This window comes from Mus caroli, unplaced genomic scaffold (assembly GCF_978045245.1).
Source record: "Mus caroli unplaced genomic scaffold, Mus_caroli_1 scaffold_17, whole genome shotgun sequence".
NCBI lineage: Eukaryota > Metazoa > Chordata > Mammalia > Rodentia > Muridae > Mus > Mus caroli.
This window is the reverse complement of record NW_028227272.1, coordinates 90,588,865-90,607,349: the sequence shown is the minus strand read 5'-3', so window position 1 is coordinate 90,607,349 and position 18,485 is coordinate 90,588,865. Positions and strand designations below refer to the sequence as shown.

The 18,485-nt window shown below is 43.9% G+C and overlaps 1 protein-coding gene across 4 annotated transcripts; it reads right to left on the bottom strand.

Annotated features, from left to right (window-relative positions):
• Positions 1-1,707: 1,707 nt before the first annotated feature.
• LOC110288679 (carbonyl reductase [NADPH] 1-like) lies at positions 1,708-4,009 on the bottom strand. 4 transcript variants are annotated; one of them, XM_085832187.1, is made up of 4 exons: positions 3,694-4,009; positions 3,403-3,411; positions 3,094-3,228; positions 1,708-2,144 (listed from the first exon to the last, which is right to left on the bottom strand). In XM_085832187.1, exons 1-4 carry the CDS (start codon positions 4,007-4,009, stop codon positions 1,708-1,710), a joined length of 897 nt encoding a protein of 298 aa, XP_085688313.1. The 4 variants fall into 4 exon arrangements, with proteins under 4 accessions (XP_085688313.1, XP_021010622.2, XP_085688314.1 ...); XM_021154963.2 differs by lacking the exon at positions 3,403-3,411 and having other exon boundaries at positions 3,094-3,201; positions 3,721-4,009; XM_085832188.1 differs by lacking the exon at positions 3,403-3,411 and having other exon boundaries at positions 3,094-3,168; positions 3,721-4,009.
• Positions 4,010-18,485: the final 14,476 nt, after the last annotated feature.

Genomic DNA, 18,485 nt, shown 5'->3' with positions numbered 1-18,485 from the left:
TACAAAGTGAGTTCCAGGACAGCCGGAGCTATACAGAGAAATCCTGTCTCGAAAAACCAAAAAACAAAAAACCGAAAACCAAAAAAACAAACAAACAAAAAAACAACCAACTGTAAACATGGGGGATATGTAATGGACCTCATAAACTTTGCTTATTTTAGACATCTATTTCTTCTGTAATTTTCACTCCATTAGGACAAGTTGTGTTCTTGGTTATTTAATTTTTGTAACTATGTCCTATATAAATGTAATGTTAGATACAGAGTGTAAATGTAATATGTCAGATGTGGTTCACAATGGCCTTTATCAGTATTTCTCTCCTGAAGTCTCCTGTCCTGTGCACTACTCAAGCCTCCTCAGCATCAGATCCTAGGAATGAGTCCTAACTATGAGACTGTGGCCTCTGCCTGCACAGATTGTGACGCTTGCCCAACAGGGAAAAGCGTGAATGAAAATTCCTGAAGAGCAGCTGTGTCTGGCTGTCTATAAGACTCCTGGAAGGAGTTCTGTGCCTGAAGAGACTGAAGGACAGGTTGCTGTGGAGAGACTGGGATCCTGCAGGGTCAGAGGTTAAGTATCTTGGACTAGGTTTAGCTTCTGGAACAACTTCCCCTTGCCAAATCTGAGCCAACATCTCATGATAAAAATAAAAACCTCTTAGATGCTACTGACCTGGTGGAACACTAGCTTCCAGCAATCCGAGAGCTAAGAATGTCCTGCGGTAGCATCTTGGGCCTACAGAACAGCTCCATCTCACTGTCCCTGCCTCTCTGCTGTGCCATCCATGGACTTCAAAGTTGTCTTCATTGATAATGTCCTCTAGGAAACGATAAAACCCTCGGGAAAGTGCTTCTGAGCTGGAACATAAATTGGGGGTCCTAATTCTGTGTTCCCAGGCCGTGGTCACTCACAATGCAGGATAAATGATCTCCTTTTGAGTGCTTTGTTTTTTGTTTTTGTTTTTAAAAGGATTTATTTATTTGTTTGTTTGTTTATTATGTACACAGCAGTCTCCTGCATGTGTGCCTGAAGACCAGGAGAGGGCACCAGAGTTCACTAAACCACATGGTTATGAGCTACCATGTGGTTGCTGGGAATTGAACTCAAGACCTCTGGAAGAGCAGCCAGTGCTCTTATCCTCTGAACCATCTCTCCAGCCCCTGAGTGCTTTGTTTTGTGTCTGAATTGTCATGACTCAGGATTTCCACACACAGTGTCTATCAAGGACACCCCAAGCTGAGAGCACAGATCATAGGGACCGTAATCATCTGCAATCTGACGTGGTGTTTTAGATATTCACTGACTGATGTAATCCTGTGCCTTCCTTTGGCCCGAATTTTGCTATAATTAAACTACTAGGTGAAGTCAATGTTGCATAAAAGGCATCTGTAGAAATGAGGACTGAAGACATGGCTCAGCAGGGAAGCTCCCTTGCTGCTCTTGTAGAGGCCAGGGTTCCCTTTCCAGCACACATGAGAGGGTTACAACCAACTTTATCTCCAAGAGACTCTATGGGTGTATCACCCTTCCAGACATGTATGAAAGACACTCAGATGCACAAAATTAAGGAAAGTTTTAGAAAAATGTGCAAAAATCTGAGTGCTTAAGGAGTTAATCATGTTTATTTTTCAGAAGCGTTATTAGATTATAAATGCCCTTGGCCTTCAGCAAGTCAGAATACAAGAAGGTGGGAGGGGAGAATTGGGTTCACCATGGTTCAACTGTTTTATCTTGAACAAACTGCCTGTGAGGCCCCTCTGCATCTGGAGGCAAAAGGGCCAAGTATACAGGAGTCTCTGCTCCTTCTTCTGGGCTTTTGGTGGCTTGTGGTCCTGTCATGTCAGTTCTGACCCACCCAGGGCAGCAGGCATTCAGAAGGATCTTGTCCCCTCTCCTCTGCTCATTGAGTTTCCTGGCAAGGATTCTGGACAGGACTGTCACTCCAATCTTGGTGACCCCATATGTACTATTAGGCCAGCCTTCTTTCGCATGGACTCCTTTCTTCGTATCCTCCACAAACTTGTTCATGAGCCCCATCAGCTCCTCCTCTGTGATGGTCTCGCTTTGAAACTTCTGCTGCAGCTCCGGGCTGCAGTCTTTCAGGGCACTGAGACTCACCATGCTGGACACATTCACCACTCTGCCTAAAAACACATCACCATGTAGAGATGCACATACAAGAGCAGGAATTTACATCTGGTGAGACATTGGATCAGAAAGATTTCATGTGAGACAGGGACGCACAGAACAGCATTTAAGTAGCATAGAAAATGTTTTTTTTTTTTTTTTTTTTTTTTGCCTTTCAGGTTTGTTTGAGCAAAGAGCAAAGAAGCCAGATAACCATGAGGTCTGGTCTAGAGAGGAAGACACAAGAGAGGACAAGAGTTCTGAGAGAGCCATACTTAGTCAACTCTATACCAGAGACTCACATTTCCAAAGCGGCTCCCTCATCATTACTGGTGTGTATTTAATGACTGGTTATTCACCTGCTATCCAACGACTTGGGGTATGAGAGCAGTTCATGAGAAATGTAATGTGATGGTTTGTTTTGCAGAAAGGTGACGCATGTTGATAAGGAGCTAACATCAGCCAGGAGGAAGGAAGGGTCAGATCACAGTGTTCTGTGAGCCAATCTAAAGGTTTGTTCTCCTTCCTGAAGGATTTTTGGGAGGGGAGGTTTCTATAGAGAGGCATAGAAGCCCTGGAAAGATCCTGTTCCAGAAAGGAGGCCTCCTCAGAGGGTTTGCCGGGTACATCTTGACAGCTGAGACCTGCTGTGGAGCTGGGCTGAGGGTGGTACTTGGGTACAATCTGAGGACTTGTGGGGACAGGACATTGTGATCAGTGGAATGTCAGTGTGTGTGCAAAATGTTTCAGACATTATTGGAATCCTAAAATCCCTTAATGAGTGAGGACGTGGAAGAAATGGATCCTGGAATTTTATTTGGAGATTAAAGAAGAGTTGGATAGGCAAAGAGAGAGTCAATGGCCACAAAAGATTGACATCAAAGAGCAGAGCCAGGCCTCCAAGTGGCAGAGAGGCTATGCTGAGAGGGAGAGGAACTGAGCCTGGAAGTCACCTGGCAGACTCACCTTGGGGTTTTATTAGAGGGAGCAGCTCCTTGCAGACATCTTGGGTACCAAAAAAGTTCGTTTTCATTGTCACCTCTCCTTTAATGTGGAAGGGGGTGGGGTCATCAACTTTCAGGGTGAAAGAAACCGAGTTAGCTGAGTGAAAATGTCAAGACCTAAGCCAGAGCTTTCGAGACCCACTTCCAAGTACAGTCGTGTTTACATTCAGCTCTGCGTCACTGTCCATCTGACAATGTTCTGTTGTTTTTGGAAGACTCCAACCCTGGGTGAGGCTGGGGAAATTTGTATATATCAGGATCTTAATGCAACACCTTTCCCCTGGTCTCTTTTCTCCTCTAAACCTCTTCTTTATGTCATTATCAGATAAGTATCTGTAAGCCAGAGTAGTCAAGCACTGCTTGAGGCAAACCTGGAAGAGATGGCAACTAGAACTATTTAGGTAAACACATTGAGGCTCTTCTTTCCTGTATCCCTGCAGCCTGAACCTGTCCTGTTTCTCCCAGAGGATCTGTTTCAGAGTCCCACCACATAGTTGCGCTGGTCCTAGAAATGCTGCCAGAGAAGCACAGCCCACCATTGTACCAGGCTTGGAGAAGCCACCTTCCTTCTCTACATCCCATGTCTTACCCTTGAAGGCTATACCCGCATTGTTGACCAGCACATTAAGTCCCCTGTACTCCTTGAGCAGAAAGTCGAGCAGCTCGCGGATGCTCTGAGGATCATTAATGTCCATCTGGTGGAAGCGTGGGTTCAGGCCCTCAGCCTGCATCTTCTGCACTGCTGAGTGGCCCCGTGCCCCGACCCATGCAGTGAGCACTACGTCCCCGGAGAATTTCTGACACAGGTCAGGAGTGATCTCAAAGCCGATGCCCTTGTTACCTCCAGTTACTAGGGCCACTTGGCTGCAGGGCGACATGGCTGCCTGTGCCTAGGGAGGCAGACAAAGAGCAATGAACTTGGGGCAAACTGTCAAGCTGGAAGCAGCTGTATAGTCTCTCTAGAAGTGCTTTTCTGGGCGTCTGGAGGTGGGCAGGGGTATGGGTGGGGGAAACTGTGGGCCCAGCAATCATGTGCAATCTAAGCCAAGCCAACATGTGGGCCAGTTGCCACTCACTGGCGACTGTCCTTGCAAGCTATTCTGAAAATTGGTGTGAATTTACCGGGGGGTACCTCACTCCACCAACAGGGAGGCCCCACAGAACTCAGGCTGTTTGGATAAAAGTTTGCTATGAAAAGAAAGGTGTCAGGTTGTCTGTTAACTCAGGGTATTCAGGGTGATGTTGGGGGTTAAAAACCAGCCAGGAAAAGGACGAGGTCAATGACTGGCATCTTGGACTTTTTCCTTAAGGAGTTTTGTGTTTAGAAGAAGGCTGGCAGGAAGGTGCTCAGCTGTCTATCTGGCAGTCATGCATTCAGCTTGCCCATGCATCTCGGTCTTCTTCTGCCTTTCTATACATTTTTCGTTGTTTACCCAGTCGTACATGTTGTTTTTGGTGTTCATATAAAATAACGTTGCCCCTTAACTCGTAGGAACTTGAATTGTAGGAGGACCTGGCAGAAAGTGAGGAGGAATTGAAACTTGGGTTGAATTTCCCACTTAGGACACTAACACAACTTCATCGGATAATCCTTGGGCAGGGAAGTTCTTTGCTAGGATAGAGCATCCCTTTGGATACTTCTAACAGCTTTGCTCAGTCCCAGGTCATCAAGCCAGCTCCCTTCCATCTCACCGACTTCCTACTGAGAACTCTTGACACTCTGAATTTGAAGTCGCATGGGTAATGGAGCCAGATGTTATTTCTAAAACAGGGAAGATATTTTCGTGTAAGATCTGTCAATTCTCTCTCCATCCCTCCTTCCCCAATTCTCTTGGCATGCTTTCTTTTCCTTTGTTCTTCTGTTTCTCTCTTCTCTGGTTCAGGACTCAAAAGCCCTGAGCTCTAACCCCTGGCATCTTTTGGGAACACAGAGTACTGCTGTGTTCTTGGGTTGGGGTGAGGGCTCTCCTGGCTTTCCTACCCCACTGCTGTCCAGGAGGTGGCAGAGCTAGGCTTTGCTCTGATCTGGGATCTCTCTCTTTCCTCCCCTAAGTTCTGTAATCCCTGAGGAGATTTAAATCTCATTCCTCTTGGCAATGCAAGTGTTCAGAATAGGGTCTGACACACAATTTGTATTTGATACATATTTACTGATGGACATATCATAGAGCATTTATGGAAAAAAGAGCTTGGACAATGGTTAAACAATCCTACCTTGGGAGACAGACAGACAGACAGACAGCCTTTCCTGGAGTGGTTTGTACAGGAGAGTGTATTTGCAGGGTAGGTTACTGGGTAGGACTCCTTTGGAGAGCAGAAAAACATTCATTGGTCACCTGGTATTGAAGCCCATTGAGGGTATGCAATGAAGGGGACACAGTTAGAATCTGGGCCTCTGCTGCCACACCTGCCTCTGCATGGAATGGCATCTTGGGAATATGGAGGCTTCCATGTTAGCTCACAGGATGCTGAGAGGTGAGCCTCAGGCAGCCTTGCTGTTTCATCTGTGGTTGAGGTCATCCCTTGCTCCTCTCCGTGTGTGTGTGCGTGTGTGTGTGTGTGTGTGTGTGTGTGTGTGTGTGTCTGTCTGTCTGTCTGTCTGTCACCAGTGTTTCTTTGTATAGTACCTATTATCCTGGAACTTATTCAGACCAGGTTTGTCTCCAAGTCAGAGCTCTGCCTGCCTCTGCCTCTGCCTCTGCCTCTGCCTCTGCCTCTGCCTCTGCCTCTGCCTCTGCCTCTGCCTCTGCCTCTGCCTCTGCCTCTGCCTCTGCCTCTGCCTCTGCCTCTGCCTCTGCCTCTGCCTCTGCCTCTGCCTCTGCCTCTGCCTCTGCCTCTGCCTCTGCCTCTGCCTCTGCCTCGAGTGCTGTGATTACAAGCATGCACCCCCACCACCGAAGTCATCTAATACTCCTATAAAGAGATGGGTTTACCCCAGTATAAGGTTGGAGAGCCAGCCCAGCATTAGCTGAGAGGGTCTGTGGTTGAGGCTGGTGAACAATGCCAGGCATGTTTAGGGCAATAGTGGGCAGCAGGACACTGTTGGCTCTCACTGGGCTCATGTCTATTGGTGCTTCTGTGCATCAGGAGGAAAAACAGTGGCTGTGTAGACTTCTGCAAGAAGAGTATAAACACAGTTGGCATAGGACACAAGGGCCTTGAACTAAGAACGTGTTTTTGTTATTGTTCCTTTTAGAGGTTTTATTTATTATTTATTTTATATAGGAGTGCTCAATCTGCATATATGTCTGCATGTCAAAAATCCCATTACACATGGTTGTGCACCACCATGTTGTTGCGGGGAACTGAACTCAGGACTTCTTTAAGAGCAAACTGTGCTCTTAAAAATGGAGCCATCCTCTCTGAAGAAAGAAGTCAAAGAAGATCTCAGAAGATGGAAAGATCTCCCATGCTCATGGATTGGCAGGATTAACATAGTCAAAATGGCTATCTTGCCAAAAGCAATCTACAGATTCAATGTAATCCCCATCAAAATTCCAATTCAATTCTTCCCTGAGTTATGAAGGGCAATTTGCAAATTCCTCTGGAATAACAAAAAACCTAGGATAGCAAAAAGTATTCTCAACAATAAAAGAACATCTGGTGAAATCACCATGCCTGACCTCAAGCTGTAATACAGAGCAATTGTGATTAAAAAAACTGCATGGTACTGGTACATTGACAGACAGGTAGATCAATGGAATAGAATTGAAGACCCAGAAATAAACTGACACACCTATGGTCACTTGATCTTTGACAAGGGAGCTAAAACCATCCAGTGGAAAAAAGGACAGCCTTTTCAACAAATGGTGCTGGCACAACTGGTGGTTATCATGTAGAAGAATGCGAATTGATCCATTCTTATCTCCTTGTACAAAGCTCAAGTCTAAATGGATCAAGGAGCTCCACATAAACCAGAGACACTGAAATGTATAGAGGAGAAATTGGAGAAAAGCCTAGAAGAAATGGGCACAGGGGAAAAAATTCCTGAACAGAATAGCAATGGCTTGTGCTGTAAGATCAAGAATCGACAAATGGGACCTCATAAAACTGCAAAGCTTCTGTAAGGCAAAAGACACTGTCAATAAGATAAAAAGGCCACCAACAGATTGGGACAGGACCTTTACCAATCCTAAATCAGATAGGAGAGTAGTATCCAATATATATAACGAACTCAAGAAGATGGACTTCAGAAAATAAAATAACCCTATTAAAAAATGGGGCTCAGAGCTGAACAAAGAATTCTCACCTGAGGAATACCGAATGGCTGAGAAGCACCTGAAAAAATGTTCAACATCCTTAATCATCAGCAAAATGCAAATCAAAACAACCCTGAGATTCCACCTCACACCAGCCAGAATGGCTAAGATCAAAAATTCAGGTGACAGCAGTTGCTAGCCGGGATGTGGAGAAAGAGGAACACTCCTCCATTGTTGGTGGGATTGCAAGCTTGTACAACCACTCTGGATATCAGTCTGGCTGTTCCTCAGAAAATTGGACATAGTACTACCAGAAAATCCAGCAATACCTCTCCTGGGCATATACCTAGAAGATGCTCCAACTTGTAATAAGGACACATGCTCCACTATGTTCATAGTAGCCCTATTTATAATAGCAGAGGGTGGAAAGAACCCAGATGTCCTTCAACAGAGGAATGGATACAGAAAATGTGGTACATTTACACAATGGAGTACTTACTACTCAGCAAATAAAACAATGAATTTATGAAATTCTTAGGCAAATGAATGGATCTGGAGGATATCATCCTGAATGAGGTAACCCAATCACAAAAGATCACACATGATATATACTCTCTGATAAGTGGATATTAGCCCAGAAACTTAGAATACCCAAGATACAATTTGCAAAACACATGAAATCGAGAGAAATGATCCTATCTATTGTTCTTTCAGTCTTCATTAGGTAATCTCTGCTGAAGTAAGCTTTTATTTAATGCTATTGTTGCTTTTGTGTTTGTATTGTTCTTGTCTTTGTAGGGTCTCATGGCACACCATTAGGTTATTCATTTGACATCTTTCGAAATTTAGTGTATATATATATCTCCTCTTAGATCTCCCTTAGCTGTTTGTAAAGGCGTTCACACGTTCTGATTTCATTTTTCTTTGATTCTGTGAATTTAAAGATTTCCTCTGTCATTTATTCTAAGACTCATTGTTGTTCAGTTACCATACAATTTGGTGTTTCGCTAGTTTTTCTTTAAAAGCTTATATATATATATAATATATAATATAATATATATATAATATATTATACACACACACACACACACACATGTTTGTATTTTATCTGCATTTATGTAAGTGTTCCTTCCACGTGTGTTTCTGGTACCTAGGAGACCAGAAGAGGGGTTGGATCCCCTGGAATTAGTGTTAGAGTTGCTGGCTGGGCAGGCAATGGTGGCACACACCTTTAGAGACAGGGATTTCTCTGAGGGTTTGAGGCTTTCCATCGAGTTTCTGAATAGCCAGAGCTACCAGAGAGACGGGGTCTCAAAAGTTAGATAAGAAGGATTTATGTCACATCCAGCTTGTCTTCTCTCTCACTCTCTCTCTCCTCTTTTTTTCCTTGAAGTGTATCTTTCTTCCTCCCCACCTCAAATCTGATCTCCCTCTTTAGCGCTCTCTTCTTTGTAAAAATAAAAAACAAAAAAACTATAGAATTACATTTGGTTCTGAGACACCATGGGGGTGCTGGGTACTGAACCTGGGTCCTCTGCAAGAGCTGACATTGCTAATGGCCTCTAAGACTGCACAGTGAGCTGACTGGACACAGGAAAATATTTAATTTAGCTTTTGTTAGTATTACTTTATGGTCCCACGTGTAGTTTGGTTCTGTTTGTTTGTTTTCTTTGTTTTAACATGTATGAGTGTTTGCTTGCATGGAATATCTGTGCACAATGACCCTGCCTGGAACCAACAGAGTCCAAAAGAAGGAGTCATCTCTCACAGCATGAGGACCTGAACTGAGTTCTTATGCAAGAGCAGCCAGTGCTCTTAGCTCCTGAACCATCTCTCCAGTCCTGGTGGGTGGGTTTCGAGAGGTTCCATTCATGATGAGAGGAGTATACTCCTTTGGGTTGGCATATTCCTTTTATAAAATATTTTACACCTTTTTTTTCCTTTGAGAATTTTATACTCATGCATCCCCGTGCCTCTCTCTACGTTATCCCAATTTCCAGCCCTCTAATCTCCCTCCTAGTATCAAGGTCTTGTTTTTCTTCTTCCCCCTCCTTTCTCTCTTTCCCTTCCTCCCTTATCATTGAGTTAGTAATCCCCATATAGGCATGTATATGGCGCCATACACTGGAGCATGATCAACCTATCAGGGTCATCAGAACTCTAAAGAATCCCGACTCCCCTCCCTTAGCAGTTCTCACCCCTCAGCAGCTCCTTGGCTAGGGGTAGGGTTTCTGTCTCTGGATGGCAGATTTTACATATCTGTGAAGTCCCTTTGATCAGTCCTATAGTTTAACTCTGTAGTCTTTTGGTTGATTTTTAGTTTAGATGTCCTATATAGAGTGTGGGCTTTAATCTTATCTTCTGTGATGGGATCAGGACCTGACTACCCTGTATGTGCACTAGTTTTGTTTCATTAAATTTGGAGACCCAACACGTTATGCACATATGTTTCTAATCATTATATTATCTCGATGAAGAGCTTCCTTGATCAATATGTAGTGGTCTGTATCTCCTCTGACTAGTTTGGTTTGAAGTCTAGGTCATTAGATGAAAAGATAGCTGAAGCCATTTACATTAAAGGATGTTATTGAGTGCTGTTCATTCAACAGGTAGAAGTGTTTGCTACCAAGGCTGAAGAGCGGAGTTTCCTTCCGTAGAACCACATGGTAGAAGGAGAAAACCAACTCTTGCAAGTAGACCTCTGATTTCTCTTTGCAGGGCATACATGTGCATATGCAGACACAATAAAGTAAATGTCATTTAGAAACTGTTTATAAGAAACAATAGGAAAGATTCCCAGCTGAAAAAAATTAACAAAATTAGAAGCGGAATAACAAGTAAAAATGTAAAAAAAAAAAAACACTAGAGTTAAAAAATATTGCCAAGAACAAAATAAGGTAGATGTAAATGGAAAAAAAAAGAGACTTGAAGGCAAAAAAATAAGTAAGTAAATTTAAAAAAAAAGGCCTTGGAGCAATGTGTGCACAGACAGGGTCAGGTAGAGTGCTTTAGGACTCCTATTGGTGAGTCTGTTTCCTTCCTTCCCAGCACCCTCTGCTGGCCACCCTTAGCATTGTATCTGTGCCTGGCCAGGTTCTCTCCCCCTTCTGAGGAGAGTTGCAGCCCTCTCCCCCTTGAGTAGCTGATGGTTCATGTCACCCAGAAGCACTGAGAGTGGGGAAGCGACCTCCACTCTGGGATCTGCAGAATCAAACAGTGTTTCTACAAGTTAGGCTACAGTGCATGAGCAGGACAGAGTTCTTGGGCTGATTGCCAGCCTGCCTCTCCCTGGAGAGTGTGTTACCAAGTTTTATCTGTGTTAAGGCATTCACTGGACTGTGGTGGACATTTGTGTTTGCCCAAGTTCACTTAATAAGTTATATATGGAGTTCTCCAATGCATTGTGTGCCTACCAATCAAATCTGTACTGGATGAGACCTCCCAAAGATGTGTCCAGGAGTCCATGTGCAATTTGACACCTCCTCCCACTCTGAGGTATAAGCCACGTGTGTGTCCAAGGATAAGTTCGATCTCACGGTGACTCAGGCTTTTCCAAGCAGAACTTGGCCACCTGCCTCTGCTTCTGTTATCCTGTAAAATCAAGTCAAAGGTGAGATAAAGAAGGCAGGCATAGGTGTGAGCCTGCTTTATGTCCTGGCCAATATTCTTGGTTTTGTACTTAGAGATCATTTGAAGCTTATATTTAAAATTTATTATTTTTGAGAATGTCATATATGAGTACTGTGTTTGCATCATTTCTGCTTCTCCCCCTCCCTAATTCCACCTGCTGCCCCTTTCTCTCTCGAGTTTATCATCCCTCCTTCTGTAATTATCATGTTATACATACACTCAAACAGACCACACACACAGACATCACATGCAGAGATACATACACACAGACATTACAAACACAGACACACCACACTCACACACACACACACATACACACACACACACACACACAGAGGTTTCAAGTCATCAGTGTTGTGTATGTGCACACAAGTTTAGGGCTGACCACTTTGGATTGCATCATCTCTCATGGGCTTGGCTCTAAAGAAGACTAGCCTGTATCTCTTCATTGACTGGCTGTAGCTCTTTATCTAGACGTTGGACCTCATGGAATTTCCTCATCCATGTTGACTTGACAACTGGTGCTTACCTTAGGCAGGTGTTATGTAGGCAAGCCTACTGCTGAGATTTCACAGGTTCTGTATCTGTGTCCTGGTCTAGATGTTACCATGTAGCATCAGGCAGTGTGGACCTCTCACTTGAACCGTCTTTCTCCCAAGCCCTAGGAGTAGAGATGGTGCTGTAGGTTTATTAGTTGGGGCTGGCGCCACATGGCCACCTACTCTTTGCAATGTGACCATCTGTGGCTCCCTGGGTCACTTTGATTCAGTGGAGGAGGAGGAGGAGGAGGAGGAGGAAGAAGAAGAAGAAGAAGAAGAAGAAGAAGAAGAAGAAGAAGAAGAAGAAGAAGAAGAAGAAGAAGAAGAAGAAGAAGAGAGGAGGAGAAGGAGGAGGAGGAGGAGGAGGAGAAGGAGGAGGAGGACCTAAGGTAAGCACCAGTTGTCGAGTCTACATGGATGAGGAAATTTTACGAGGTCCAATGTCTAGATAAAGAGCTACAGGCAGCAGCAGCAGCTTTATTTTACAGGAGAATCCTTATGCTTCTAACTTTTCTTGAGTGTTGTTCAGACTTTTGGATGTTTCCCTTAGTTGCTTGTTCTGTGATGTGAAGTTGCTCACACCATGACTCCCTTGTTCTCCATGAGTTGTAGAGCTGACATTGAGAATCACTGCCTTTCCTGTATTTCCTGACAAAATGGCTGCAGGTCACGGATGTGTTTGCAGTGGATTGGGTCTTGGTGTCATAGGTGGTCTCTCTGTGCTCTCCCGTGGGTCTTTTGGGTTCTTCTCTGGGCATGGTGATGCCCTTTCTCCTGTGTGTCTTCTCTCCTGTTCTTACATTCTGAGAGCTCACCTGGATTTGAGACTGTTCTCTTTCCTCATAAAGGCATTGGGTGGGGTAAGTTTGCAATGACTTCTGCAGTGGCATCCTTGATTTTCTGTGAAATGATGTAATTAAAAAAATACTTCACTTTGCCTTGCTTATTATAGATTTATTTCAAGAGGTGTGTCTGTGCGCCTGTGTGTATGAGGGTGTGTGTGTGTGTGCATGTGAGTGTATATGTGCGTGTGTGCATGAGGGTGTGTGTGTGTGTAAAGAGAGGGATTATAGAGTACAGAAGAGTCATCACATCCTTAGAAGCTGGAGTTACAGGTTCTTGTGAGACAATTGATACAGGTACTAGGGACAGAACTCATGTCCTCTGCCATTTCAGCACCCACGGGACTGCGGAGGTGTCTTACCTGCCCCTCAGTCCCCTCTGACACCGTTGTTTCTTTTGAACAAGGATGTCAAAGAGGGTGGTGCCTTGTTCCCAACTACTTGGTTGTTTATAGCTCTGGCCAGTGTTGATTTCTATCTTTAATCAGTGGCCAGAGAACACCCCAAGGAAGACCCAGACACTTTTAGATCACTGTTGGAGTATGTGTGCCCATAAACATTTAGTGGGAAAAACAGAATGCATGTTTGAGAGAATGGGGGGAGATGGAGGAACTGGACCTGCTTTTATTGTAGTGGAAGGGAAGAAGATAGCTGTTTGTGTAGTTGTAGGAAAACTTGGTAACCTTTTGATATGATATATATATATATGTATATATATATATATACATATATTTGCTTTTTTGTTTATTGTTACATCGTTTATATGAACATTTTTCTCTTAACATGAGTATTTTTCTGCATGTGTGTATGTTCACCACTTTTGTGAAGTGCCTGCATTGCTAGCCAGGGTGTTGGAAACCATGGAACTAGAGATCTCTCTGTGTGTGTGTGTATGGTCTATGTGTGTGTGTTTATGTCTCTGTGTGTGTGTGTTTATGTCTGTGTGTGTGTGTGTATGGTCTATGTGTGTGTGTGTGTGTGTGTGTGTGTGAGTCTGTTTGTGTATATGTCTGCTTGTATTCATGTGCACCATGCATAAGCCTACAAAGTTCAAAGGAAAGATGAAGTCTTCAGTCAGAGAGACTGCTTTAGGAAATCTGAGGAAGTGACTTCATGAGGTAGTTAGCACTAGAGAGCAGGCCAATTAGGACTCAAATTGTCCACTCCCACAAACCTCCTCCTGGTCTCCCTGGGCATGATGGCTCCTCATCAAGCTCCTTCAAGAGTGGTGACTGTTTTCCAGGAAGATCTCAGCACTGCACTTTGGCCGCATGCACAGTGCTTACAACTTGTGAATTGTAAGGCCTGACAGACACTTAAATGCTGGGATTTAAGTGAGTCCCCTACACCATGGATGCACTGGATTTCGTCTGTGTTCATCCTTTAACTCAGTGTGCCTTTTCCATGTAACCTTGAACCTTTAATCTTTATTTTTGGACTCACATCTGTCTCAATCCTTCTTATAATACAAATAATCATACATGTGTTTAATAGAAGCTTAATCTTTTTAAAAAAGATTTATTTATTTATTTTATGTATGTGAGTACACTGTAGCTGTACAGATGGTTGTGAGCCTTCATGTGGTTGTTGGGAATTGAATTTTTAGGACCTCTGCATGCCCTGGTCGGCCCCGCTTGCTCAGTCCCTGCTTGTTCTGGCCCAAAGATTCATTTATTATTATACATAAGTACACTGTAGCTGACTTCAGATGCACCAGAAGAGGGCATCGGATCTCATTAGGGGTGGTTGTGAGCCACCATGTGGTTGCTGGGATTTGAACTCAGGACCTTCAAAAGAGCAGTCAATGCTCTTACCTGCTGAGCCATCTTGCCAGCTCAGAAGCTTAATCTTGTATCCGTGACAGTCATACTTTTACCCTTTTCTAAAACTCTTTTTTTTAGCACTGTGTTATATATAATGTTAAAACATTATTTTAGCATCTTTGGCCTAAGAAACAGACCATAATAAATATTGAAAAATTATACTCCCAGATGCCATGATTAATCAACGATTTTGACCTGGAGTGCATTCTTTAAAACCTCTGCAATGCTAGCTGGTATTAAGATATTGTCATGGTTTGTATATTCTTGGACCAGGGAGTGGCACCATTTGGAGGTGTGGCCTTGTTGGAATAGGTGTGACCTGGTTGGAGTAGGTGTGTCACAGTGGGTGTGGGCTTAAGACCCTCACCCTAGTTGCCTGGAAGTCAGTCTTCCACTAGCAACCTTTTGGTGAAGACATAGACCTCTCAGCTCTGCCTGTGCCATGCCTGCCTGGATACTGCCATGCTCTCACCTTGATAATAATGGACTGAACCTCTGAGACTGTAAGCCAGCTCCAATTAATGTTTTTTTTGTTTTGTTTTGTTTTTTTTATAAGATGTGCCTTGGTCATGGTGTCTGTTCACAGCAGTAAAATCCTAACTAAGACAGAAGTTGGTACCAGGGACTGGGTATTGCTGTGATAGGCCTGACCATGCTTTTATTTGAAAGAATGTGGATTTTGGGACTTTGGATTTGGAAAGCAGTGGAATGCTTTAAATGGGGCTTAATGGGTCATCCTAGTAGCACTATGGAAGACTTTGTTGCTGGGAGTAATTTGAACTGTGTTGACCTGGCCCAAGAGATTTCAAAGGAGAAGAATTTCAGAATGTGGCATAAAGACTGTTTTTGTCATATTTTGGTGAATAATGTGGCTACTTTTTGCCCTGGTCTGAAAAGTCTGCCTGAGGCTAAGGTGAAGAGACTCAGATTAATTGCATTGACAAAGGAAGTTTCAAAAAAGCTCAGCAGAGACTTTATTCTCTGGTTAAGTCTTATGAAGAGAAGTTTGAACAAGCGTAGCAAGCTTAGAAATATATGGTTATATGAATATAAAATATATGGTTCGTGTATTAAAGGGGTACCAGGAAGTGAAATGGAGCAAAATCCTGTGTTCTAGGAGATAACAGATTAAGGGAGTGGGACCTTGGGGCAAGATCCTACCCAGCTAACTCTAGATCCAGGCATGGTGGTACACACCTTTAATCCCAGGAGACTGGCACGCTGACCTCTGCATTCAAGGTCAATCTACAGAGCAAGACCCAGGATAGCCAAGCTTAGGCAGTGAAGGATTTGGAAAACAGCAAGCCAGTGACGATGTAATAGTACAAGCAGGTCATGTTCTAATTCCTGCAAGCAGCAGAACTCTGTAGCTTCAGCCATGTGGCTCTGGCTCTAGAGTCAAGAATGGAAGGAACTACTGGGACAATTGATGCTGGTTATCTGGAGCTAAGAATTTAGCAGTGATTAAGAAGAGACAGCATCACTGAGGTAAAATCTCCTGGGTAGTGTTTTCTGGGAGCACAAAGAAGCTGTGTTCCAGAGATAGCCAAGATTGTACCTCATGCTGTGGCTGGACTTGGTAATGTGTAAGAGTCACCCAGGTGGTACTGGTTTTGAAGGCAAGAAGGTGTCATGAAGAACAGCTGAGTCATGGCACTGTGAGAAGTCATGGAAGGCCATTGGAGAAGGTATAGCCTCAGCTGTAGTTGATGGCCCAGGACTGAAGGGATCATGCAAAGGATTTGATGCTTGGCACCATGAAGAGAGCCTATGAGAGGCTATTGGTGAAGCCTACTTGGAGCGGAACACCCCGGTGTATTGGAGATGTCAGTACCATGGGATGATCACCAAGAACAGCAGCAGTAGTGGAGTGGATCAACCTGAGCTTAGCGTGCTACAGAGGGCAGAGCTGGAAAAGTGACACCAGCCCTTAGGAGGAGCTCAAAAGATCAAGTGGAATCCCAGACACTGAAACAAGAAGCTGTAACATTGAAATTGCCTTGGAGACTCAAAGATGTTAAAGATGTCAGAGCCATGGGATACATGTTGAGAAAAGTTGCTAACAGGGATGGAACCAGCCCAGAAGAAAGCAGTTGTTGCAGTCAACCAAGATGAGAAAGGAGTGGAGATCTGAAGACCGCTTTGACATCAGTCATGGAGATGCAGAGTTTGGAGCTTGCCCAGCTGGTTTCCTGTCTTTTTTGGGGATTACAGTTAAGTGATTGGATGAATCTCAGAAGAGATCTTGAACTTTGGACTTTTAACATTGTTGAGACTGCTATAGACTATGAGGACTTTGTTTGCACTTTTTATTATGCTGTGTTTAAATATGAGCCTATAGACTCATGTTTTTGAACAAGTCTATGGGGGCCAGGGAGTGGAATGTCATGGTTTATGTATTCTTGGACCAGGGAGTGGCACCATTTGGAGGTGTGGCCTTGTTGGAATAGGTGTGACCTGGTTGGAATGGGTGTGTCACTGTGGGTGTGGGCTTAAGACCCTCACCCTAGTTGCCTGGAAGTCAGTCTTCTACTATCAGCCTTTGGATGAAGACATAGAACTCAGCTCTGCCTGTGCCATGCCTGCCTGGGTAGTGCCATGCTTTCACCTTGAAGATAATGGACTGAACCTCCTAGACTGTAAGCCAGCCCCAATTAAATGTTCTTTGTTTTTTTTTTTTTTTTTTTTTTTTTTTAATAAGACGTGCCTTGGTCATGGTGTCTGTTCACAGCAGTAAAATCCTAACTAAGACAAGTATTAAGGACAAATGTCTCTGGATTGGAGTATACATTTTCACACTATCACTTGGAACTCTGTGGCTGTGATATTTGATCTTGATGTTCTGGAGTTTGTTCACAAAAATACAAAATAAGCAAGAGGAAGTGAACAGCCCTGTTGGGAGAGGAGCCTTGTGCAGCGAATGCCTATGAAAGGCCTTGCTTTGTGTTCAGGGGTGACTATCCCTCTCCAACCTGGAATCACTGGTCCACAGTGAGACTGTCAGAGGCCTTGAGGAATGTGCAGGGTCCTGACAGAGGGCAGCTTCTGGGTAGTTCTTGACGCTCACTGAAGCTTCCTTGGGTGATAGTAAATATGTGCTTTCCTTAATTCACATGGCTGTGAGCCACCATGTGGTTGTTGGGAAGCAAACTCAGTACCTCTGGGAAGAGCAAACAGTGCTCTTAAAAATTGAGCCAGCTCTGCAGACCTGTGTTGTTGTTGTTTTTGTTTTTGTTTTCTTTTTCTTTTTGGAAGGCATATCTTCAAATAGAACTTCTGGCTGAGATTACATGGGGAAGTGGTTTTGTTTTTCTCCACACACTCAAAAAACTTGTGTAAGAATTCCCATGTGGGTGAATTTAAATGGACTTAGTTACACAACATCAGCCTGCAGAATTTCCTCAAGCAAAATTGTAAAGCAAAACAGAGCCACCTATGGCCTCCTGAAAATAAGCTTGAGCTGGGCAGAGCCAACTGGAGTGCCAGCACTCTGTCCAGGGGATGGAAGGTTTAAGGGCAGCTTTGATGATATGGTCAGTTTAAGGTTGACCTCACCTGTATAGTGAGACCTTCTTGAAAAACAAAAAAGACACTGTTTTGTGACCCCCTAGTTAGAGAATTTCCTTAACTTTTTAATATTAATGGGAATGTGAGAGTCAACCTTGAAAGGTGCCTCTGCTCAACGCAGCCCTATGCTCACACCAGTTGTGTGCTCACACCAGCCCTGTGCTCACACCAGCCCTGTGCTCACACCAGCCCTGTGCTCACACCAGCCCTGTGCCTGTGGATGTGTGTTCTCATGCTAGTCCATGTCTACCATGTAGTTAGGTGGGATGGCACTGGGCTATTGCAGGCTAGACCATCCTCTAGCAGAACCTGTCAGCACAAATCATGGTCTAGGTCAGGGGTGGTGGGCTAGACAAGACTGAGAACTCACCCTTCTACAGTTTCATTTTTGGATAAAATCAGATTTTATATTGGGCAGCAAGACTGTGAGGCCACATCAGCTGTGGTAGCTGGATTTTGTTTCTTTTTTTCATTTTTATGTTTGTTTTTGAGTTGTCCAGGATGATCAGAGACATCCTTGTTCATTTTTACCCTAATCTTTGTGGTTTCTCGAATGGTTTGGAGAATTCAGCTTTGAATCCATGTGGTCTTGGGCCTTGCCTTGTTGGAGGTATTTGTAAAAAGTTAATTCCTTTTCTTGTCAATGGTTTAAACTGCTTCAATCATTTTGACTCAACGTTGGCAGGTCTTGGGTGTGAACGCCCAGGTAACTCTTACTTGGTTAGCCTGCCATTATAAAGAAGATTTCTCACAG

Bases quoted from the DNA above. Each gene is read 5' to 3' on its own strand.
- LOC110288679 (XM_085832187.1), bottom strand. From the start codon at position 4,009: ATGTCGCCCTGCAGCCAAGTGGCCCTAGTAACTGGAGGTAACAAGGGC. The intron at 2,145-3,093 runs GTGAGTCTGCCA...ATGTGTTTTTAG, and splicing joins CCCTCTAATAAAACCCCAAG to GCAGAGTGGTGAATGTGTCC.